The 24,507-nt window shown below is 42.2% G+C and overlaps 1 protein-coding gene across 3 annotated transcripts in view; it reads right to left on the bottom strand.

Moving 5' to 3' along the window:
- Window positions 1–803: 803 nt before the first annotated feature.
- WDR33 (WD repeat domain 33) overlaps window positions 804–24,507 on the bottom strand; it is a 160,580-nt gene continuing 136,876 nt past the window's right edge. For 2 of the 3 annotated variants that reach the window (XM_069727690.1, XM_069727692.1), the window contains exons 17-21: window positions 6,334–6,415; window positions 4,555–4,948; window positions 4,244–4,404; window positions 3,431–3,724; window positions 1,738–2,277 (exon numbers count right to left, since the gene is read on the bottom strand). In XM_069727690.1, the coding sequence (XP_069583791.1) occupies window positions 2,099–2,277; window positions 3,431–3,724; window positions 4,244–4,404; window positions 4,555–4,948; window positions 6,334–6,415 (1,110 nt within the window). In that variant the 3' untranslated portion in view covers window positions 1,738–2,098. Of the gene's footprint in view, window positions 2,278–3,430; window positions 3,725–4,243; window positions 4,405–4,554; window positions 4,949–6,333; window positions 6,416–24,507 lie in introns of all 3 variants that reach the window. The other variant, XM_069727691.1, reaches the window with a different exon arrangement.

Genomic DNA, 24,507 nt, shown 5'->3' with positions numbered 1-24,507 from the left:
CTGGACAACATACCTTTCTTTAGTCTTTGTAGGAGTTTCTTCTACAAAATTTTAACTGCATGCACTTATGCCATCCCTATATTCTGTCTACGCAGTGGGAAGTGATATTACATTGCAGTAACCAAATTTGGGTTCATTTGTCATTCTAATTAGTTATCCAAGCTTAATATTGTATACCAGTATATGTACTAATTTAGACCCACTATTGTTCCAGTATAACCTTTGTCAGGTATATTTATGAATTTATATATGATTTCAACACAACAACAGCAAGATATGGACTAATGATTACCCTATACTTCTGTATCTGCTGCGGTTCTTACATCTGTCTGTCTCTGTATTTTTTTTATAGTATTAACACTTTGTATCTTTTTTAATATTGTACTCAATAAAATATCTTTTATTTATTTGTGTGGTATTACTCCAACTTTGTGTATGTTGTATATATTATGTTTAGAAATATATTTACTTTAAAAATTGGTGATGTGTTCAATAATGACTTCATCCGGTGTACATTGCTGCAATTCCTGGTAGACATTTGCTAACGTAACATCATTGTTGCTACTCATCTTCTGAATGCGGAGACACACACTGGAGAAACCTTTTAATCCCACCTTGTGTCTTAATATTGTAATTAAAACGGAGACATCTTTTTTAAAAATTCCCTCCATTTCAGTGAGCACAATCCTATCCCCTCTTTCTTGCTCTCTTCTGTTTGGCTGTAAGACCTCATTCATATATGCAAATAAAAGCCAGAGTTTTCTCAGTGTTTGGAACACGACTCATCAGTATTTGGTCAGTGTCAATTTTTAGCAGGATTTTTACTGATGATAAAATGAACAAAATGACAACGCTTCTCCTCTCCATTACAGTATGAATCACGTACAGCGCACGCATTGTACACGGATGCCGTCTGTGTGAGGTCAATGATTTCATATGGGTAATTTTGATTTGTGATGGATTAAAAAGTTGTTTCGGGATTTGTGGACACACGGTGTGTGCATAACACCATAGACTTTAATAACTATGTTGCCCATCTGGAAAAACACTGATATAATGTATATGTAAAAACCAGACGTCTGAATAAGGCTGGGTTCCCATTGCGTTATGGGATCGCGTTTAACGGACAGCGTTGCACGGCGAAATTGCAGCGTCCGCGGCGCGCCCGAGGTCCGTTCCCCGCTCTCGCAGATCAGGGATCTGCGCTAGCGGGGACGTTAAACGCGACCCCGAAAATCACATTGCGTTAGCACAATCCGCTAGCGCTTAGCGCTAAACGGATTGCTCTAACGCAATCTGAACCTAGCCTTAGGCCTAAAAGAGTGTCATCCATTTTTCACAAAATCAAAATAAAAAAAGACGCCAAGGAAATTGCTATGAGGTGCTAATGGTCCGTGAAAAAGACAGTCCGCAGATGCCGTCTATATGTGGTCTGTCTTTTTTAGCTGACGCAATCATTTGCCATGGCATATAATAATATAATAATAATGGAATGCTTGGTCCACTAATATGACCAGAGTAGGACAGAACTCTGTTCATTTTTGTGGACTCATGGACCATTAATTGTAACACACAAGTGAACAGCCTCACGCATCTGTGTATTGTCAGTGATGGAAAAAAAAAAAACCCAGATCACACAGATCCGGGTGCAGTCTGTTTCTTTCATGGACCGGTTGCTCCATACACCCTGGTATTTCATGCCCTCAGCCCCAAATAACTACAGCAGATTTTTTCTTTCTCCCTTAATTATTTCTTAAACATATTACATTCAGCATTTCATACAAAAAAATTAAAGAACTCAATTGCCGACAAACTGTAGACCGGGGTTTGCCGCGTATAAGTGTTGCCTTTGGAGGAGAGAAGTGATGGTTGTGTGGACTGAACACGATATGAAAAACCTTAACAGATAGAGAAAACAAATGTGGTTGGATTCAGAGTTCTGTGACGGCCATCACATTGCTGCTTCCAGTGTTCCAGTTCTTGTAAATGTGTCTAGAACCTCAAACAGGGATCTTCTCAGCACAGATGCTGGTGGAATCCGCTATAAGTACTATTAACTTTGGTCCAATATGGACTTGGGAATATTTATCAGGTGATTTTATCGATTTCTCCCACTGCTACTTCCGCTACCCCGAGGACCCCCTCTCCATTGAGAGTTCATACTGCTGCTTGATCCAGATCCCTCTCTACTCCAACTCCCTCGATTACCCCTAGATGAGCCTTCATCTTGTTCTTGAGAGCTGGAGCGGCTTAGTCTCTGTGACCTGGGGGGTGGCCCTGAAAGAATTAATTTAAAAAAAGTTATAATACACAGTGTGACTAAAGTATAGCCACACGACATCCCTATAATATTAGATGATCCTGTAGCAATGTTAGGGCCCTATTCAGATGAGTGTAAGGTACCACAGGTAAACGGCTTCTGGGGATAAATACTTCAATGTCCAGTGTTCTACTGATTTATACATACAGCATTATAAGGATCTCTAATCCTATATAAGCAGCTCAGCAGGACTAATTTTACATTATTCCCAGCGCAAACTGTGTTGGGAGCGGGCTCACAGGGTGAGCCTGCCCCATAGCTGGCAGATGATGGCTGTGTAACACAGCCAGGATCTGCCTCTAACAAACGCGAGTGGAGCGGAGCTCTGTCTGTGACTGTTAAAAGTACCGTTACACTAAACGATTTACCAACGATCACGACCAGCGATACGACCTGGCCGTGATCGTTGGTAAGTTGTTGTGTAGTCGCTGGGGAGCTGTCACACAGACAGCTCTCCAGCGACCAACGATGCCGAAGTCCCCGGGTAACCAGGGTAAACATCGGGTTACTAAGCGCAGGGCTGCGCTTAGTAACCCGATGTTTACCCTAGTTACCATTGTAAATGTAAAAAAAAACAAAAAACACTATATACTCACATTCCGGTGTCTGTCACGTCCCCCACCGTCAGCTTCCCGCACTGTGTAAGCGCCGGCCGTAAAGCAGAGCGGTGACGTCACCGCTGTGCTCTGCTTTACGGCCGGCGCTGACACAGTGCAGGGAAGCTGACGCCGGGGGACGCGACAGACACCGGAATGTAAGTATGTAGTGTTTTTTTTTTTTTACATTTACAATGGTAACCAGGGTAAACATCGGGTTACTAAGCGCGGCCCTGCGCTTAGTAACCCGATGTTTACCCTGGTTACCAGTGAACACATTACTCGTCCCGCAAAAAAAAAAAAAAAAATCATACATGTGTAAAAGAAAAAAAAAAACATTAGGGAACAAAGGGCCTTTCTAAAAAGATATTTTGACTAATTCTACAGTAAGGAAAGATCAGATTCTGGAGATGTCTTGGAGGTGCAGACAGCGCTGAGCCACACAACTCCTAGACAGCAGCTGGTATCACTTTTATTTCTAATTAATTATTCTCAGCAAGTGTAATTCCTTTACCTTTTCCTGGGTCATCTGATAGACCTGGATCCATATCTCTGTTGTCAGGAGTTCCAGGGCCATCGTGCCAAGGTCTCTTGCGTGGTGGTAAGGAAGCCATGTCCATTCCTTGCAAAGAAGAGGAACGTTCCCTGCTGGATGGGGAGTGACTCTCAGGAGTTGGAATATCCCGACGAGGGCTGCCTTGGAAGCGATCAGGACCTGCCTCTCTGCCTGAATCCCGGGACTGGTGATTAGGACCACGATCTGAACTAGAAAACTGATCTGGAGTTGGGAGAAGTCCTTTTCTTGGCTCTGTTTAGGAATACAGTCAAAATCAGGAGACAGTCTTAACAAATAACCATAATCCTGTTCAAATACATTTCTATTACTAATTCTACAGTGTCTTGTAAAAGTATGAAATAATCTCCTATGCAATAAATAAAGGGAGGGTCAATGTCATGTGTTCACTAATTCACACAGAGGATCACATGAGATCATGGCCCAACACAAGGTGGGAGGTTTATCATTTTTATTTATTGCACTTGGCACTACCAACTAACATTTTATTCTGTAGACATTGAAAGGTCATCTCCATCAAATTGAAAGTTTCACCATCACAATCAATTTTTTTTGCAGTCTTACTTCCTTTCCATCTGAACCCTTCATATATTTAAGAGATTAGTAAGTAGAAGGTGGAAGACGTGGCGTGTGTGAGGTTTCAGAACAACGTTTAAAAAGTATACTAGATGCAAACTAATTATTTTCCAATTCTTAAACCAATCCAGCTGGAGTTAAGTTTGCTGATTGGCAAATACTATATTGACAGCTCACCTCTCTGAGGAGCGCGACCACGTCCTCTGGAACTCTCTCGCCCTCTACCAGGTTCATCCTTATCATAGCCATCACTAGAACCAAATTCTTCGGAATTAGAAAAGCCTTCTCTTCCACGCGAACTACGACCCTCATGTCTTGAAGGACCACTCCGTCGAAAACTGAAAAAAGTTAAAGAAATATGGAAAAAAAGCTAAATGTCTATGCAGAGAGTTCTGTATGGCTTATTACACTCAATACAAAAACCATGCAAATCCTAATTAGAAGCCACCAAATCACATGTGTATGCTGTCTGAAAACATTCAACTCACCCATCATCTCTCTGTCCACGGAACCTTGCATCCTCGGAGTCCCTGGCATACTGATCGTCCGAGTGTCTCCTTCCCTCCCATCGATTAGAATCTCTTCCCTCTCGATCTGGGAAATCTCTATGATTTGAGGGAAACTGAGGCCCTGAACCACTACGCCTCCACTTTTCATCTTGCAATGAAGATCCGCTGCTTCTTCCATCAAATTCACGTCCTCGAGGTCCATAACGATCATCCTGTTGATAATCATCAGGGTGCTCATGTAACTCAGAGTGTGGACCCCTTCTGTCAGGTGGTCCTCTACTGTCTCTGGAATCCATCCACTCTGGTCCACCTCTGAAAGGACTTGGCTCCCGTCTCCGTTCAGGCTGATGATTTGAAGGACCACGCAAGTCACCTACAAGCCAAAAAAATGTAAGAGAAATTCTCTGACCCTGGGATAGATAACATTTCAAAATAAAAACAGCAGAGCATGACTACAACCCTAAGGAGAAAAAAAAGTCAGAAAAGGCAAAAGTATATACATATGCATAGTAGATATACTCTGAAGGCTGCGCGCACCCATCAAATGTTATTGTGACACAACTTTATCTTAAGACAAATATACGGTACTGAATACTGCATCTTCAAAGAGCAAAAGAGAGACTGAAGTTGTGGGTTCTTCTGTTCTTAGATTATGGAGTAAATACAAATTGACAAAATCTAAGAAAATATTAGAAAAAGATCTATAAAAATTATGCCAATTTATTATGATTATTTTTTTTATAAAGTATTTAATTAGTTATACAGAAAAATGATTATGGTGCAGTAGCCTGCCTTATAGTCATTTCTCAAAACCACTTTTTTGGCAATTGATATTACACAACAAATACACCACCCTAGAGGCGCTGTGGGTTTACCGTTTCTTCTTGCAGGTGAAATTAACCGCTGAGCTATCATTTTAGTCGTACAATGACATGTTGTCATCTTCTAGCAAAAACTTGGCATGTTTAAAAATTTAGTTGGAAGCCCAAGAAAGATCTTTCTCTAAAAGATGTTCCCAAAACAATTGTTTATCCCTCACTCAAACATGTATGGTTAGTTTGAATGACTCAACGGTGACAAAACTCTGTATGGCTGCGTCTGTGTAATGCTTGTTTGGAGGAGTGCAATTATCAGCCGACTGTCTAATATGGATCGTTACCTTTATATTTAAAGAAGCACTCCCATCAGAATGGTTATCCTCTTAATATATTGCAGTCATCATATTATACAGCACTGTGCACTTACAATTGATCATTGTGCCTTTCTACCGAGATAATTTGTCTCTATTCCACTAGGTCTATGACTGACTAGATGAACACTTCTAAGCTCTATATAGAAACAGGAGGTCAATTTTCCCTGCACGAGTCATCATTCAGTGCATAAGTCCCTGGCAGGGGGGAGGAGGAAGCAGCTGGGTTTGGAGTTGAAGAGGGGAATGATTTTTGCAAGGGCAAGAGACTTCCTCGGTTTCTACATATAGCAGAGAAAAGAGAATAATTAGGTGGGTATAAAGGCAAAATGAGCAATTGTAAGTACACAGTGCTATGTAATATAATAATAATAATAATAATAATAATATAGTAATATAGTAATATGATGATTGCAGTGTAAAAACCCGAGGAGTGCTTCTTTATAGAATGAATATGCAAGTCTTGGCATCATAGATAACATTTTTGCTTTGATTTATATTCTCTTCAATAGATAAAAGTCGCAACAAAACACAAGTGTTAACAACAAAGTTAAGACGGGCAAAAATACCTTTGTTAGGATTGGGTCCTTGCGAGTTCGGCTGTCCTCCTAGGCCTGGTAATAAGGGAGGAGGGGCCTGACCTTTGCCACCCTGAGGAATAAATTAGATATAGGCCTATAATATTAAAGTCTTATTGAAAATACCAAGCTTTTGCCAGTACTAAAAAAAGAATGATTGTGTTAAAATCCTTGACACCTTCTTATATCTGGTTTTACTTTTATTTCCAGAACTATTTAAAGATCAAGTTATTTCATATGCAAGGTTTAATCTGCTTGTGATTGCCATTTCTCCCGTATGCAGGCGTTATTTTGCCTATTTGCCATTTCATGGTCTAATTCTAGCCCTTTCACCAATTTGTTTTGCAAAGTAAATTCTCCATTAAGCTCTGTGACAATCAAATTATGTAATTCTATGCCTAAATGCATTCTAGCAAGATTATGAAATTGGTCACCAATCTGACCACTGCCATAGAGAAATTTAAAGGGAACCAATCACGTGAAAAAACTTTATTAACCTGCCCAATGCTCGCACTTGGAGACTGCTGCCGGGAGGAAATTAACTTTTGCGCCACCCAACAGCGTTCAAGTTTCAGTTACAGGTGTGGCGCCAGCATGGCTTGAGTCACTGCATAAAGAGCGGCGGCTGTAAGCGCACCCCTGGCACGGACAGCTCGCTCAGCTTTAGGGATGGACGTCAGTTAGGCCTAGAGGTGCGGTTACAGCTGCCGCTCTCTATACACAAAGCAGTGACTGAAACCCAAGCACTATTTGGAGGAACACAGTTCATTTGCTCCTGGCAGCGGGGCTCTAAGTGCCGGCGCCGGGCAGGTTCATAATGCCATGAACCTGCAGATTAACCCCATATCGTGTGTGTATCCTTGTGTTGCACAGGTGATAATTTAATCACCTGCACAGAATGATTCCATCACCTGTGCAATACTAAGGAAATCCTGAAAACATGACCTGTTTGCAGCCCTCGAGGAATGCAGTTTGACACCTCTGATCTAGAACTTCTTTTAAATTAAAAAGGGCGTTACCGGCATGAGACACGTAATGACTGACAGTCCGCTCTCCTGAGCGACATGTCTCACACTTGTAACGCCCCCTCTTCATTTACCAATAAGCCCTGGAGGCAGATTCTCTGGGAGATCTATGTTGATTAGGATACAGAAACACGGCAACTGCGGCAGCATGACACAATATCAAAATGTCCAGCTGCTATATTCCAACACATGAAAGGAAACGTAGTTGCATAACTGCCACCATGACGTAACAATCTTTAGAAACCCAAATCTGCCAGATTTCTCTGCAACCACACGCACTACTAGGGCACATGCAGCTGACAGTTTCCATCCAAGAAAAACAGTCTGATAAGGGCAATCACACTCTGATCAGTTTCATACAATATTTTCGGCGGTGAAGAGGGGGGAATTCTCCACCTTCTCCGTTACATCATCCGAGCGAGATCAGATTTCGTTCACAAACCCACAGAAATGAATGGGCAAGTGCCATCCAATTCCCAGAGGCAAATTGTGCATGCTGCGCTTTTTTTTTTCTTGGACTACTCGGTCTGATGAATAAAAAAAAACAAAAACGGACATGTGCACAGCCCAATAGAATAACATAGGTAAGAGTTGTGTCTGTCAAAACCACGGATAGCATTCGTCCGATTAAAATGGGACCTTATATTACTGTCCTATTACGGTCCTTGAAAAAAATGAACTGAATCTGAGCTTAAAAAAAATAAAATAATTGCAGCACACACCAAGTACTTTCCGTGTGTCGGATGAGATTTGACCATTCAAGTGTATATGGGTGCACACACACAAAAATTAATAAATCGTATACCATATGGAGCCACTGTATAGCATCCAATTTTTACAGATACTTTGCAATTCTTTAACATCGGAAACTAAATAGTCTTCCACATTTTTAATAACTGCTTTTACATAAAAACGAAATGATTAGATTGTATATGGATGAGAAATGAAAAAAAACAAACAAAAACAAACATGAGTTCTGGACGAAGTCTGACGATTTTTGTAATTTGAGCAATGAGACATTTGGATCAAATTCTGCACAGCCACAAGTTGCCATGTAACCATAGCCGAAGAGTCTTCTGGACCCATTTTATTTCAGAGAAATGTATTTTCCTAATAAACTGGCAAATCCCTAACATACTCCATTGGAACTCAGTCATTACATTTTTGGTAAATGATCTGACCCTTCAGCTGAGGTATTAGATTCTCCAGCATTTATCCAAAAGATTTCCAATTTCACATAAATCCGTTCCTTAGTAATTAGGTTGACAACTCAAGCCCCCTGCCAGGTAATATTTTCAGGATTTCCTAATATTGCATATTATAGAAGGTGCATAAGAAACCGTTCTGTGACTGCAAAGAAAAATATTATGTAGGTGTAATCACAGCTAAAGCAGGTGGTCTACCTGTAATCATCAGCTGTATTAAGCGCCTCATTGGTGATGTAGTCAACCAGAATCACTCCTTATGTCAATGATCATATACGATTTGAAGAGTGCTCTGATCATGATGACCGCCTAAATACACATTAGCAGATGTATTCCAATAAGCAGACCTTTTCATAGTATGTATAGAGCATTTCATGGCTATCCAATCTAACAGCTGAGTGCGGATACCAAGGCCTTCATCTCATCAGAGCCTACTGTTCATTTCCAATTTCAGATCTCCGCTTCTTGAAGAGAAAGGGTACAAATGTGGAAAATGCAGTAAAACTACAGAAAGTGGGTGCGTTATGCAAAATAACCTTTCAAAATGAATGAAAATTTAAATTCACGTATATATAAATTATTATACCGATACGATCAGCCATCATTCCAAAGAAAAATAGATCTTACAATATTATTGTAACTTAAAACTGGATAATTGATCAAAAATTTTCCTGGCAAACTATAGGGAGCCTCCACTCTTCTGGGATAGTTTTCTACAAGATTTTGGAGTGTGTCTGCCTGGATTTTTTTCCCTTTCACATCCAGAAGAGCATTAGTGAGGTAAGACGCGGACGTTGGCCAAGAAGGCCTGGCTGGCAATCTCTGTACTCGTTCACTCCAAAGACGCCGGATGGAGTAGAGATCTGGGCTCTCGGCTGGCCAGTCATTTTCTTCCACGCCAAAGTCTCCCAACCAAGCCTTTATGAATGTGCACAGGGGCACAGTCCTGCTAGAACCAAAAAAGGGCCTCCCCAAAATTGTTACCATAGAGTTGGATGTATACAATCATCCAAAATGTCTTGGAATGTTGAAGCACTAAGATTTCGCTTTACTGGAACTAAGGGTCCTAAGCGAACCCCTGAAAAACAACCTCTCAGTGTTATCCCTCCTCTACCAAACTTTGCCTGCCTGACGCGTTGTGCCAGATTCTTACAGCTTTCGTCAAAAACTGACTGTCAGAGAAGTGCAATTAGTCACTCCACAAATACCAATTTCATAGCTCGAGTCCAGTGGCAGCTTTACACCACTTCATCCAACACTTGGAATTGTGCTTGGTGATGTAAGGCTTGAATGCAGCTGCTCTGCCATTGGAAGCCCATGCCATGAAGCTCACAGACCACAATTTTTGAGCTGATGCTAATACCAAAGGAGGTTTAGATTCTGCAGTCACTGAGTCAGACTGTTGGCTACTTTTATGCACTGTACTCTTTAGAACTCTGTGACCCCATTCTAACTTTACGTTGGTTCCACTTCCTGGCTCAGTTGCAGGTTACAAAACACTTCCCTTTTCAGTACTACTCACGGCTGATTGTGGAATATTTAGGAGAGAAGAAATTCACAAACCGACTTGTTACAATGGTGGCACCAGATTACAGTATCATGCTAAAAACAAAAAAATAATCAGTGCGCGTTAAAAACTACAAACTCTTTCACAAATATTTGTAACGGCATGTGAGGGGTCTAATGAAAAATCCAAATTTAATTATTAGAAGGATAGTTCCAATACATCTGGCCATATAGTGGTGCTCTGTTATGAGCATGTAATGTAGGAATAAAGCTGGACTTTCTAACAGTGTCAGAAGAATAAAAGCTCCAATTACTGCAACGGGTATTCTGTAAACAATAGATAGAGAGGGTCAGGTACGGACTGGGGATGAAATTCAGGCCTGGCATTTGAAATCACACAGGCCCATGGTGTCACCGTCTCCAATAACCAGATGGGATATATTACTAATATTGCCCTGGATGAGGGAAAGGAAGATTTACTACAATACCAATATTTGTAATGATACCCACGGCATGCTGAGGTAAGTGACAGAGTGATCGGCTTTGTGCTCCGTCACAACTGTTAACAGTATGGGTGTCCTGAGAACATTGATTCTGTTAACAACGTAGCATACAAGGCAGCCCACAACCAGACAGGCCCTTCTGGCATTTGCCAGAATTGCCAAATGGCCAGTCCGGCCCTGGAGAGGGTCTAGAGATGCCCTTTACCCATCTACCCAAACCTCACAAACAGCTATAAAAAGAACAACTATATTCTACTAATACCAAGAGGACCTGTTCAATTTCCCAAAATCTTACACATTGAAAGATCAATTCAATTGGTATGTACAGCGTCAACATAAAAAATGTATTTAAAGAGCAGATTTTTTATTAACCCCTTCATGACCTTGGGATTTTCCGTTTTACCGTGTTCGTTTTACGCTCCCCTCCTTCCCAGAGCCATAACATTTTTTAATTTTCTGTCAATATAGCCATGTGAGGGTTAATTTTTTGCGGGACGAGTTGTACTTTTGAACGACATCCTTGGTTTTACCATGTCGTGTACTAGAAAATGGGAAAAAAATTCCAAGTGTGGTGAAATTGCAAAAAAAGTGCTATTCCACACTTGTTTTTTGTTTGGCTTTTTTTTACTAGGTTTACTAAATGCTAATACTGACCTGCCATTAAGATTCTCCAGGTCATTACGAGTTCAAAGACACCAAACATGTCTAGGTTCTCTTTTATCTAAGTAGTGAAAACAAATTCCAAACTTTGCTTAAAAAATAAAAAAATAAAAATTGTGCCATTTTCTGATACCCGTAGCGTCTCCATTTTTCATGATCTGGGGTCGGGTTAGGGCTTATATTTTGCGTGCCACACTGGCGTTTTTAATGATACCACTTTTGTGCAGATACGTTCTTTTGATTGCCCGTTATTGCATTTTAATGCAATGTCGCGGCGACCAAAAAAAACGTAATTTTGGCGTTTTGAATTTTTTTCTTGCTACGCCATTTAGCGATCAGGTTAATCCTTTTTTTTGATAGATCGGGCAATTCTGAACGAGGCGATACTAAATATGTGTAGATTTGAATTTTTTTATTGTTTTATTTTGAATGGGGCGAAAGGGGGTGATTTAACCCCTTCATGACCCAGCCTATTTTGGCCTTAAAGACCTTGCCATTTTTTGCAATTCTGACCAGTGTCCTTTATGAGGTAATAACTCAGGAACGCTTCAACGGATCCTAGCGGTTCTGAGATTGTTTTTTCGTGACATATTGGGCTTCATGTTAGTGGTAAATTTAGGTCAATAAATTCTGCGTTTATTTGTGATAAAAACGGAAATTTGGCGAAAAGTTTGAAAATTTCGCAATTTTCACAGTTTGAATTTTTATTCTGTTAAACCAGAGAGGTATGTGACACAAAATAGTTAATAAATAACATTTCCAACACGTCTACTTTACATCAGCACAATTTTGGAAACAAAATTTTTTTTTGCTAGGAAGTTATAAGGGTTAAAATTTGACCAGCGATTTCTCATTTTTACAACGAAATTTACAAAACCATTTTTTTTAGGGACCACCTCACATTTGAAGTCAGTTTGAGGGGTCTATATGGCTGAAAATACCCAAAAGTGACACCATTCTAAAAACTGCACCCCTCAAGGTACTCAAAACCACATTCAAGAAGTTTATTAACCCTTCAGGTGCTTCACAGCAGCAGAAGCAACATGGAAGGAAAAAATGAACATTTAACTTTTTAGTCACAAAAATGATTTTTCAGCAACAATTTTTGTATTTTCCCAATGGTAAAAGGAGAAACTGAACCACGAAAGTTGTTGTCCAATTTGTCCTGAGTACGCTGATACCTCATATGTGGGGGTAAACCACTGTTTGGGCGCACGGCAGGGCTTGGAAGGGAAGGAGCGCCATTTGACTTTTTGAATGAAAAATTGGCTGCACTCTTTAGCGGACACCATGTCAAGTTTGGAGAGCCCCCGTGTGCCTAAAAATTGGAGCTCCCCCACAAGTGACCCCATTTTGGAAACTAGACGCCCCAAGGAACTTATCTACATGCATAGTGAGCCCTTTAAACCCCCAGGTGCTTCACAAATTGATCCGTAAAAATGAAAAAGTACTATTTTTTCACAAAAAAAATTCTTTTAGCCTCAATTTTTTCATTTTCACATGGACAACAGGATAAAATGGATCCTAAAATTTGTTTGGCAATTTCTCCTGAGCACACCGATACCTCACATGTGGGGGTAAACCACTGTTTGGGCACATGGTAAGGCTCGGAAGGGAAGGAGCGCCATTTGACTTTTTGAATGAAAAATTATCTCCATCGTCAGCGGACACCATGTCGCGTTTGGAGAGACCCTGTGTGCTTAAACATTGGAGCTCCCCAACAAGTGACCCCATTTTGGAAACTGGACCCCCCAAGGAACTTATCTAGATGCCTAGTGAGCACTTTAAACCCTCAGGTGCTTCACAAATTGATCCGTAAAAATGAAAAAGTACTTTTTTTTCACAAAAAATTTCTTTTCGCCTCAATTTTTTCATTTTCACATGGGCAATAGGATAAAATGGATCCTAAAATTTGTTGAGCAATTTCTCCCGAGTACGCCGATACCTCATATGTGGGGGTAAACCACTGTTTGGGCACACGGCAGGGCTCAGAAGGGAAGGCGCGCCTTTTGACTTTTTGAATGGAAAATTAGCTCCATTTGTTAGCGGACACCATGTCGCATTTGGAGAGCCCCTGTGTGCCTATGCAATGGAGCTCCCCCACAAGTGACCCCATTTTGGAAACTAGACCCCCCAAGGAACTTATCTAGATGCATACTGAGCACTTTAAACCCCCAGGTGCTTCACAGAAGTTTATAATGCAGGGCCATAAAAATAAAAAATAATTTTTCTTTTCTCAAAAATGATTTTTTAGCCTGGAATTTCCTATTTTGCCAATGGTAATAGGAGAAATTGGACCACAAATGTTGTTGTCCAGTTTGTCCTGAGTACGCAGATACCCCATATGTGGGGGTAAACCACTGTTTGGGCGCACGGCAGGGCTCGGAAGGGATGGCACGCCATTTGGCTTTTTAAATGGAAAATTAGCTCCAATCATTAGCGGACACCATGTCGCGTTTGGAGAGCCCCTGTGTGCCTAAACATTAGAGATCCCCCACAAATGACCCCATTTTGGAAACTAGACCCCCAAAGGAACTAATCTAGATGTGTGGTGAGCACTTTGAACCCTCAAGTGCTTCACAGAAGTTTATAACGCAGAGCCATGAAAAAAAAAAAAAAATTCTTTTCTCAAAAATGATTTTTTAGCCCGCAATTTTTTATTTTCCCAAGGGTAACAGGAGAAATTTGACCCCAAAAGTTGTTGTCCAGTTTCTCCTGAGTACGCTGATACCCAATATGTGGGGGTAAACCACTGTTTAGGCACATGCTGGGGCTCGGAAGTGAAGTAGTGACGTTTTGAAATGCAGACTTTGATGGAATGCTCTGCGGGCGTCACGTTGCGTTTGCAGAGCCCCTGATGTGGCTAAACAGTAGAAACCCACGACAAGTGACCCCATTTTGGAAACTAGACCCCGAAAGGAACTTATCTAGATGTGAGGTGAGCACTTTGAACCCCCAAATGCTTCACAGAAGTTCATAACACAGAGCAGTGAAAATAATAAATACGTTTTCTTTCCTCAAAAATAATTTTTTAGCCCAGAATTTCTTATTTTACCAAGGGTTACAGGAGAAATTGGACCCCAAAAGTTGTTGTCCAGTTTCTCCTGAGTATGCTGATACCCAATATGTGGGGGTAAACCACTGTTTGGGCACACGTCGGGGCTCAGAAGGGAAGTAGTGACTTTTGAAATGCAGACTTTGATGGAATGGTCTGCGGACGTCATGTTGCGTTTGCAGAGCCCCTGGTGTGCCTAAACAGTAGAAACCCCCCACAAGTGACCCCATTTTGGAAACTAGACCCCCCAAGGAACTTATCTAGATATGTGGTGAGCACTTTGAACCCCCAAGTGCTTCACAGACGTTTACAACGCAGAGCCGTAAAAATAAAAAATCATTTTTCTTTCCTCAAAAATGATGTTTTAGCAAGCAATTTTTTATTTTCTCAAGGGTAACAGGAGAAATTGGACCCCAGTAATTGTTGCGCAGTTTGTCCTGAGTATGCTGGTACCCCATATGTGGGGGTAAACCACTGTTTGGGCACACGTCGGGGCTCGGAAGTGAGGGAGCACCATTTGACTTTTTGAATACAAGATTGGCTGGAATCAATGGTGGCGCCATGTTGCGGTTGGAGACCCCCTGATGTGCCTAAACAGTGGAAACCCCTCAATTCTAACTCCAACACTAACCCCAACACACCCCTAACTCTAATCCCAACTGTAGCCATAACCCTAATCACAACCCTAACCCCAACACACCCGTAACCCTAATCACAACCCTAACCCCAACACACCCCTAACCACAACCCTAACCCCAACACACCCGTAACCCCAACACACCCCTAACCCTAACCACAACCCTAATTCCAACCCAACCCTAGCCCTAAGGCTATGTGCCCACGTTGCGGATTCGTATGAGATTTTTCAGCACCATTTTTGAAAAATCCACGGGTAAAAGGCACTGCGTTTTACCTGCGGATTTACCGCGGATTTCCAGTGTTTTTTGTCCGGATTTCACCTGCGGATTCCTATTGAGGAACAGGTGTAAAACGCTGCGGAATCCGCACAAAGAATTGACATGCTGCGGAAAATACAACGCAGCGTTCCCGCGCGGTATTTTCCGCACCATGGGCACAGCGGATTTGGCTTTCCATATGTTTACATGGTACTGTAAACCTGATGGAACACTGCTGCGAATGCGCAGCGGCCAATCCGCTGCGGATCCGCAGCGGTCAATCCGCACCGTGTGCACATAGCCTAATTCTAAAGGTATGTGCACACGCTGCGGAAAACGCTGCGGATCCGCAGCAGTTTCCCATGAGTTTACAGTTCAATGCAAACCTATGGGAAACAAAAATCGCTGTACACATGCTGCAGAAAAACTGCACGGAAACGCAGCGGTTTACATTCCGCAGCATGTCACTTCTTTCTGCGGATTCCGCAGCGGTTTTACAACTGCTCAAATAGAAAATCGCTGTTGTAAAACCGCATTGAAATGCGCAGAAAAAACGCGGTAAATCCGCCATAAATCCGCAGCGGTTTAGCACTGCGGATTTATCAAATCCGCAGCGGAAAAATCCGCAGAGGACCAGAATACGCGTGCACATACCGAAACCCTAACCCTACCCCTACCCCTACCCCTAGTTCTTACCCCAACCTTAGTGGAAAAAAAAATATATATTTTTTTTTTATTGTCCCTACCTATGGGGGTGACAAAGGGGGGGGGGAGGGGGTCATTTACTTTTTTTTATTTTGATCACTGAGATATAACCTATCTCAGTGATCAAAATTCACTCTGGAACGAATCTGCCGGTCGGCAGATTCGGCGGGCGCACTGCACATGCGCCCGCCATTTTGGAAGATGGCGGCGCCCAGGAAAGACGGACGGTCCCCGGGAGGCCAGGTAAGTATAAGGGGGGGGGAGATCAGGGCACAGGGGGGGGCATCGGAGCACGGGGGAGTGGATCGGAACACGGAGTGGGGGATCGCTGTGCGGGCGGGTGGATCGGAGCACGGGGGGGGGGGGGATCGCTGTGCGGGGGGGGTGATCGGAGTGCGGGGGGGTTTGATTGGAGCACGGGGGGTGTGATTGGAGCACGGGGGGAGCGGGCAGGAGGACAGGGGAGCGGAGCACAGATCGGGGGGTGGGGGGGGCGATCGGAGGGGTGGGGTGGGTGCACATTAGTGTGTCCAGCCATGGCCGATGATATTGCAGCATCGGCCATGGCTGGATTGTAATATTTCACCATTTTTTTAGGTGAAATATTACAAATCGCTCTGATTGGCAGTTTCACTTTCAACAGCCAATCAGAGCGATCGTAGCCACGAGGGGGTGAAGCCACCACCCCTGGGCTAAACTACCACTCCCCCTGTCCCTGCAGATTGGGTGAAATGGGAGTTAACCCTTTCACCCGATCTGCAGGGACGCGATCTTTCCATGACGCATATGCTGCGTCATGGGTCGGAATGGCACCGACATTCATGACGCAGCGTATGCGTCAAAGGTCGGGAAGGGGTTAAACTTTTATATTTTTTTCACATTTTTTTTTACTTTATTTTTTTTAACTTTTGCCATGCTTCAATAGCCTCCATGGGAGGCTAAAAGCTGGCACAACTGGATCGGCTCAGCTAAATAGGAGTGATCATCAGATCGTTCCTATGTAGCTGTATTCCTGCATTGCTATGAGCGCCGACCACAGGGTGGCGCTCACAGCAATCCAGCATCAGCAACCATCGAGGTCTCAAGGACCTCTATGATTACTATGCAGACGAATCGCTGACCCCCGATCATGTGACAAGGGGTCGGCGATGCGCTCATTTCCGGCCCAATGGCCGGAAGCGCCGGTTAATGCCGCTGTCAGCGTTAGACAGCAGCATTTAACTAGTTAATAGAGGCGGGTTTATCGCGATTCCACCTGTCGCTATTGCAGGCACATGTCAGCTGTTCAAAACAGCTGACATGTCCCGGCTTTGATGCGGGCTCACCGCCGAAGCCCGCATCAAAGCGCGGTATCTAACCTCGGACGTACTATCCTGTCTGAGGTCAGAAAGGGGTTAATCTTGTACCACTCTCCATTAAACAGCAATGTTTTTTTCCATAGAAAACTTCCATTCATTAACCTTTACATTCATCAACAAAGCTGTCCATTTGCATGAAGAATCATGTATAGATTTGCAATAACTGATGAGGTATAACCTTCCCAGCATATAGAGATGAAGCATGTGTGTTACGCATTCAACAGTGGTCCTTATAGTAAGTCCATGTTCTAGTAAAGGGTGGTATACTGCAACTATTGGCACAGGGACTCTGCACTCAGATTCAGCTTGTAGGGTATCCTCCCTTGTATTGTTAGATGGGGGGTGAAAAGTAAGCCGTGAACAGAAGGCGGTCTAGTCACAGCGCTGTCTCCTGAATTGATAGGTAAGACTCACTGATTGGCTGAGGCCATTAGTTGGTGCTGAATATCTGCCGTATTTTCACTAACAGAGCAAAATGACTCAGTTGGAGAGGCGTTCCACTGAGCCCAAAGGCATTTGATGATTTGACATCCTCTACCACGTCAGACTCTATTATCTTCCCATTATTTACTTAGCAACAGCCTATATTGGTCTCTGGCCATATAGTGGACAAATACATCTTTCTTTCTTATTGTAGCTGATAAAACCATACAAGATCTGTGAAGGAAAGCACTTGAAAGTGCCACATTCTTGGGTTGCCAACACTTGCTTTCCGTGCTGTTTGTATAGCAGTTTAGCCAGCTAAAGGTTCACATTCACGCAGATCACATAAACCTTGAGCTTCACACAGTTCCTGACAACCAATACCACTATGGACGGTATCTGATAATGAGTCCCACCATAGTGCGAGCAGATGATTTGCTGTACTCATACTGAACCATAAATCTTCCTCATCATTGGAAACAAACATAGTAAATTTCACTTAACATGATGGTCACGTCTGCTTTGGAATCAATCACTCAAGATATACACAGCGTCCCAAATTATTATCTGAATGCTATCTTTCTAGGATTTTCCGAAAGGGTCGATGCAAATGAGTCAGTATAATGTTCAGTTCATCAACCGTTGGCGTATAAATCACATTTTAGTGGGACAAAGCTTCCAATGTTAAGTTTAAAGAAAAAAAAAAAAACCTCAAAATGCAATGTTCTACAATATGCACAACAGAGTTTCCAAACATTTTAAGTTAAGAAGGTAAGCATCTTTGCCTTTTTATTTTGGTGTTTTCTCTAGAATAGTGGAGGTTTTTTCCTCTTTTTTTGTGGTTTTAAAACATTTTAAAGTTGTAAAGAACTGAAAATGGTCATTTGGTGAAATTTGCAGCATTTAGAGGTCACATTTACTGAAGTCAAAAGCTTTTCCAATCAAAAACATCTTAACAGGCCAAGTTACAGTGCCTTGCGAAAGTATTCGGCCCCCTGGAACTTTTCAACCTTTCCCCACGTATGCTTCAAACATAAAGACACCAAATGTAAATTTTTGTTGAAGAATCAACAACAAGTGGAACACAATTGTGAAGTTGAATGAAATTTATTGGTTATTTAAAATTTTTGTGGAAATCCAAAAACTGAAAAGTGGGGCGTGCAATATTATTCGGCCCCTTAATACTTTATTGCGCCACATTTTGCTGTGATTACAGCTGCAAGTCGCTTGGGGTATGTCTCTATTAGTTTTGTACATCGAGACTCTGAAATGCTTGCCCATTCTCCCTTGGCAAACAGCTCGAGCTCAGTGAGGTTTGATGGAGGTCGTTTGTGAACAGCAGTTTTCAGCTCTTTCCACAGATTATCGATTGGATTGAGGTCTGGACTTTGTCTTGGCCATTCTAACACCTGGATACGTTTATTTGTGAACCATTCCATTGTAGATTTTGCTTTAGGTTTGGGATCATTGTCTTGTTGGAAGACAAATCTCTGTCCCAGTCTCAGGTCTTTTGCAGACTTCAACAGGTTTTCTTCAAGAATCATCCTGTATTTGGCGCCATCCATCTTCCCATCAATCTTAACCATCTTCCCTGTCCCTGCTGAAGAAAAGCAGGCCCAAACCATGATGCTGCCACCACGTTTGACTGTGGGGAGGGTGTGTTCAGGGTGATGAGCTGTGTTGCCTTTACACCAAACATATCCTTTGGCATTGTTGCCAAAAAGTTCGATTTTGGTTTCTTCTGACCAGAGCACCTTCTTCCACATGTTTGGTGTGTCTCCAAGGTAGCTTGTTGCAAACTTTAAACTACACTTTTTATGGTTATCTTTGAGAAATGGCTTTCTTCTTGCCACTCTTCCATAAAGGCCAGATTTGTGCAGTGTACGACTGATTGTTGTCTTATGGACAGACTGTCCCACCTCAGCTGTAGATCTCTGCAGTTCATCCAGAGTGATCATGGGCCTCTTGGCTGCATCTCTGATCAGTCTTCTCCTTGTTTGAGATGAAAGTTTAGAGGGACGGCATGGTAGATTTGCAGTGGTATGATACTCCTTCCAATTCAATATGATCGCTTGCACAGTGCTCCTTGGGATGTTTAAAGTTTTGGAAATCATTTTGTATCCAAATCCGGCTTTAAACTTCTCCACAACAGTATCACGGACCTGCCTGTTGTGTTGCTTTGTCTTCATGAGGCTCTCTGTGCTTCAAATAGAACCCTGAGACTATCACAGAGCAGGTGCATTTATACGGAGACTTGATTACACACAGGTGGATTATATTTATCATCATTAGGCATTTAGGACAACATTGGATCATTCAGAGATCCGCAAAGAAAAAAGGGGCCGAATAATATTGCACGCCCCACTTTTCAGTTTTTGAATTTCCACAAAAAGTTAAAATAACCAATAAATTTCGTTCAACTTCACAATTGCGTTCCACTTGTTGCTGATTCTTCACCAAAAATTTACATTTGGTATTTTTAATGTTTGAAGCATATGTGGGAAAAGGTTGAAAAGTTCCAGGGAGCCGAATACTTTCGCAAGGCACTGTACATGTTAACATGGAATCCTTCATTGAGGTCACCTTCACATTTCTTGCATCCATTGATCTTGTGAGATTTTGGATAGTTTCGGCTTGAATTTCTTTGCAGGATGTCAGAATAGCCTCCCAGGGTGCTGCTCTAATGTGAACTGCCTCCCACCCTCAGATCTTTTGCTTGAAATACTCCAAAGATTCTCAAAAAGGGTTGAGGTCAGAGGAAGATGGTGGTCACCTCTTAAGATTTTCACATTTTATGTCCATAGCAGACATTTACTCAAATGTATTCTCTGCAGCATGAGATGGTGCATTGTTATGCATGAAGAAGATTTTAAAACGGATGGCACAGTTCTAATTTTTGTTCCAGAAAGAGGCAAGTAAGAAATTCGATATAACTTTGCCAAGGTAATTTTTTACACATTCAGAGGCCCTAATGGGGCCTACCAGCTCTCTCCCCATGATTCCAGTTCAAAAGGTGTCTCCGCCTCCTCCTTGCTGACGTTGTAGCTTTTTTGGGATAAAATGGCCATCCAACCATCCATCTGGACCACCCCGGGTTGCATGGCACTCATCAGTAAACAAGGCCACTTTAAAACTAGTATTCATGTACGTCTTGGCCCACTGCAATAATTTCTGTTTGTGAGCTTAAAGAGGACCTGTCACCAGGTCAAAAGTAGTAGTCTCATCTTATTTTATGTGTTGTTTTTACCTAAAACTTGTCATATAGTTCCAAAGATATGGTCGTTTTTCTGAAGTGCACCAAATATACTAATTTTAATGGTTATACAAGAGGAGTGTTGCTCCCAAGGCAAACATACAAGGGTTTCTCAGCCCAGTCCACCATTGACATCTCTTTGTCTTCGTACTTCGGGAGGGTCATGATGACTAAACTTTACTCAGGATGGAACACAGCCCGTAACTGTTACAGGCAATGGCACTTAGCTTGGTGGTTGTACCATTTGGCAGCTATGATACCTCACAGCAAAACAACCATTCAGGCAGGCAGCAGAGAGGTATGGAATCTTATTTGTACTTTCTGGTGAAGTTTAAGTAGTAGGAGCTGGACACAACCTTAAGTAAAGAAATCAATACATACAGTGGGGCAAAAAAGTATTTAGTCAGTCAGCAATAGTGCAAGTTCCACCACTTTAAAAGATGAGAGACGTCTGTAATTTACATCATAGGTAGACCTCAACTATGGGAGACAAACTGAGAAAAAAAAATCCAGAAAATCACATTGTCTGTTTTTTTAACAATTTATTTGCATATTATGGTGGAAAATAAGTATTTGGTCAGAAACAAACAATCAAGATTTCTGGCTCTCACAGACCTGTAACTTCTTCTTTAAGAGTCTCCTCTTTCCTCCACTCATTACCTGTAGTAATGGCACCTGTTTAAACTTGTTATCAGTATAAAATGACACCTGTGCACACCCTCAAACAGTCTGACTCCAAACTCCACTATGGTGAAGACCAAAGAGCTGTCAAAGGACACCAGAAACAAAATTGTAGCCCTGCACCAGGCTGGGAAGACTGAATCTGCAATAGCCAACCAGCTTGGAGTGAAGAAATCAACAGTGGGAGCAATAATTAGAAAATGGAAGACATACAAGACCACTGATAATCTCCATCGATCTGGGGCTCCACGCGAAATCCCACCCCGTGGGGTCAGAATGATCACAAGAACGGTGAGCAAAAATCCCAGAACCACGCGGGGGGACCTAGTGAATGAACTGCAGAGAGCTGGGACCAATGTAACAAGGCCTACCATAAGTAACACACTACGCCACCATGGACTCAGATCCTGCAGTGCCAGACGTGTCCCACTGCTTAAGCCAGTACATGTCCGGGCCCGTTTGAAGTTTGCTAGAGAGCATTTGGATGATCCAGAGGAGTTTTGGGAGAATGTCCTATGGTCTGCTGAAACCAAACTGGAACTGTTTGGTAGAAACACAACTTGTCGTGTTTGGAGGAAAAAGAATACTGAGTTGCATTCATCAAACACCATACCTACTGTAAAGCATGGTGGTGGAAACATCATGCTTTGGGGCTGTTTCTCTGCAAAGGGGCCAGGACGACTGATCCGGGTACATGAAAGAATGAATGGGGCCATGTATCGTGAGATTTTGAGTGCAAACCTCCTTCCATCAGCAAGGGCATTGAAGATGAAACGTGGCTGGTTCTTTCAACATGACAATGATCCAAAGCACACCGCCAGGGCATCGAAGGAGTGGCTTCGTAAGAAGCATTTCAAGGTCCTGGAGTGGCCTAGCCAGTCTCCAGATCTCAACCCTATAGCAAACCTTTGGAGGGAGTTGAAAGTCCGTGTTGCCAAGCGAAAAGCCAAAAACAACACTGCTCTAGAGGAGATCTGCATGGAGGAATGGGCCAACATACCAACAACAGTGTGTGGCAACCTTGTGAAGACTTACAGAAAACGTTTGACCTCTGTCATTGCCAACAAAGGATATATTACAAAGTATTGAGATGAAATTTTGTTTCTGACCAAATACTTATTTTCCACCATAATATGCAAATAAATTGTTAAAAAAACAGACAATGTGATTTTCTGGATTTTTTTTTCTCAGTTTGTCTCCCATAGTTGAGGTCTACCTATGATGTAAATTACAGACGCCTCTCATCTTTTTAAGTGGTGGAACTTGCACTATTGCTGACTGACTAAATACTTTTTTGCCCCACTGTATGTTCAGCACATCCTCTATAACCAATGGAACACAAAATTATGAAGCTGTGTGACACCATGGTACAACAGCACACCTGACATGAGACCCAATCTGCCTTCTCTATGCAATTATCAGTTTTAAAGGAACAGTACCTGCAAATATGCAAAGTGCCTCATCAGAAAGAAAGAAGACTAGGTGAAAGGCTTAATGAGCCTTGCCATATGACTTAGGATAAAAGCTCAGACCCCAGTCAGAGACCCCTCATACATCCAAATCAGACCTCATTTTGCACTGATGAGGCGCAACACCCTTAAAAACTGTCTGCAAATTGAGATTCTGGTTTGGCTTTTATCCTAAGTCATATGGCAAGGCTCGTTAAAGGGTCAATATTGACTTTTTGATTTGCCATTTCCAATAGGTGGCATAAGAGTTCAAGTCCTCGTCCTCTCTGAAGAGGCAATTTGCATATTTAATTTCCCAGAGGAGCATGCATGAAATGCATATAAGTCCCCTCACTCTGGCATGCCAGGCCTGGTATGTCACTCTTCACAAGGAGAAACGTTACCCCTTGAATCCCATGACCTGCAAACATGTTAGCTCAGGCAACAGTTAGTTCACTTTTTCTTATTGGCACCTTCCATGCATCCCTGAACCCTTAGTGACTGAGCTCATTTTGACCTTAATAACCGGGCCAAATTTTACTATTCTGACCAGTGTCACTTTATGTGGTAATAACTCTGGAACAATTCATTGGATTCCGGTGATTCAGAGACCATTTTTTCGTGACATATTATACTTTACATTAGTGGTAAATTTTGGTAGATATGATTTGCATATGAAAATATCAAAAATTTGTAAAAAATTTTTGGGGAAAATTTAGCAATTTTCAAACTTTACATTTTTATGCTAGTAGTTTTACCACACAAAATAGTTCATAAATAACATTTCCTGTATGTCTAATTTCATAATTTTTTTAAACTATTTTTTTTTGGTTAGGAAGTTATAAGGGTTAAAAGTTCATCAGCACTATCTAATTTAACAAAATCATTTTTTTTCAGGGACCACATGACATTTGACATGACTTTTGGGGACCTATATGATAGAAAGTACCCAAAAGTGACACCATTCTAAAAACTGCACCCGTCAAGGTGCTCAAAACCAAGATCTAAATGTCTATTAAGGCTACTTTCACACTTCCGTCGGTACGGGCCCGTCGCAATGTGTCGGGCCAACGTACCGACAGACGTTGTGAAATAACTGCAAGACGTGGGCAGCGGATGCAGTTTTTTAACGCATCAGCTGGCCATTCTGCAGTCTGAGGAGGAGGGGGCGGAGTTTCGGCCGCGCATGTGCAGTCAAAAATGGCGGACACGTTGCACAAAAAAGTTACATTGAACTTTTTTTGTGCGTCGCGTCCGCCAAAACACGACGGATCCGTCGCACGACAGATGCGACGTGTGCCCATCCGTATCCGTCGCTAATACAAGTATATGGGCAAAAAACACATCTTGCAAGCACATTTGCAGGATCCGTTTTTTGCCCATAACGACGGATTGCGACAGAGGATAAAAGACGGAAGTGTGAAAGTAGCTTAACCCTTCAAGTGCT

The sequence above is a fragment of the Ranitomeya imitator genome, chromosome 5 (genome assembly GCF_032444005.1).
Source record: "Ranitomeya imitator isolate aRanImi1 chromosome 5, aRanImi1.pri, whole genome shotgun sequence".
NCBI lineage: Eukaryota > Metazoa > Chordata > Amphibia > Anura > Dendrobatidae > Ranitomeya > Ranitomeya imitator.
Note: the sequence above shows the minus strand (reverse complement) of the source record. Positions and strands in the feature narration are given on the sequence as shown.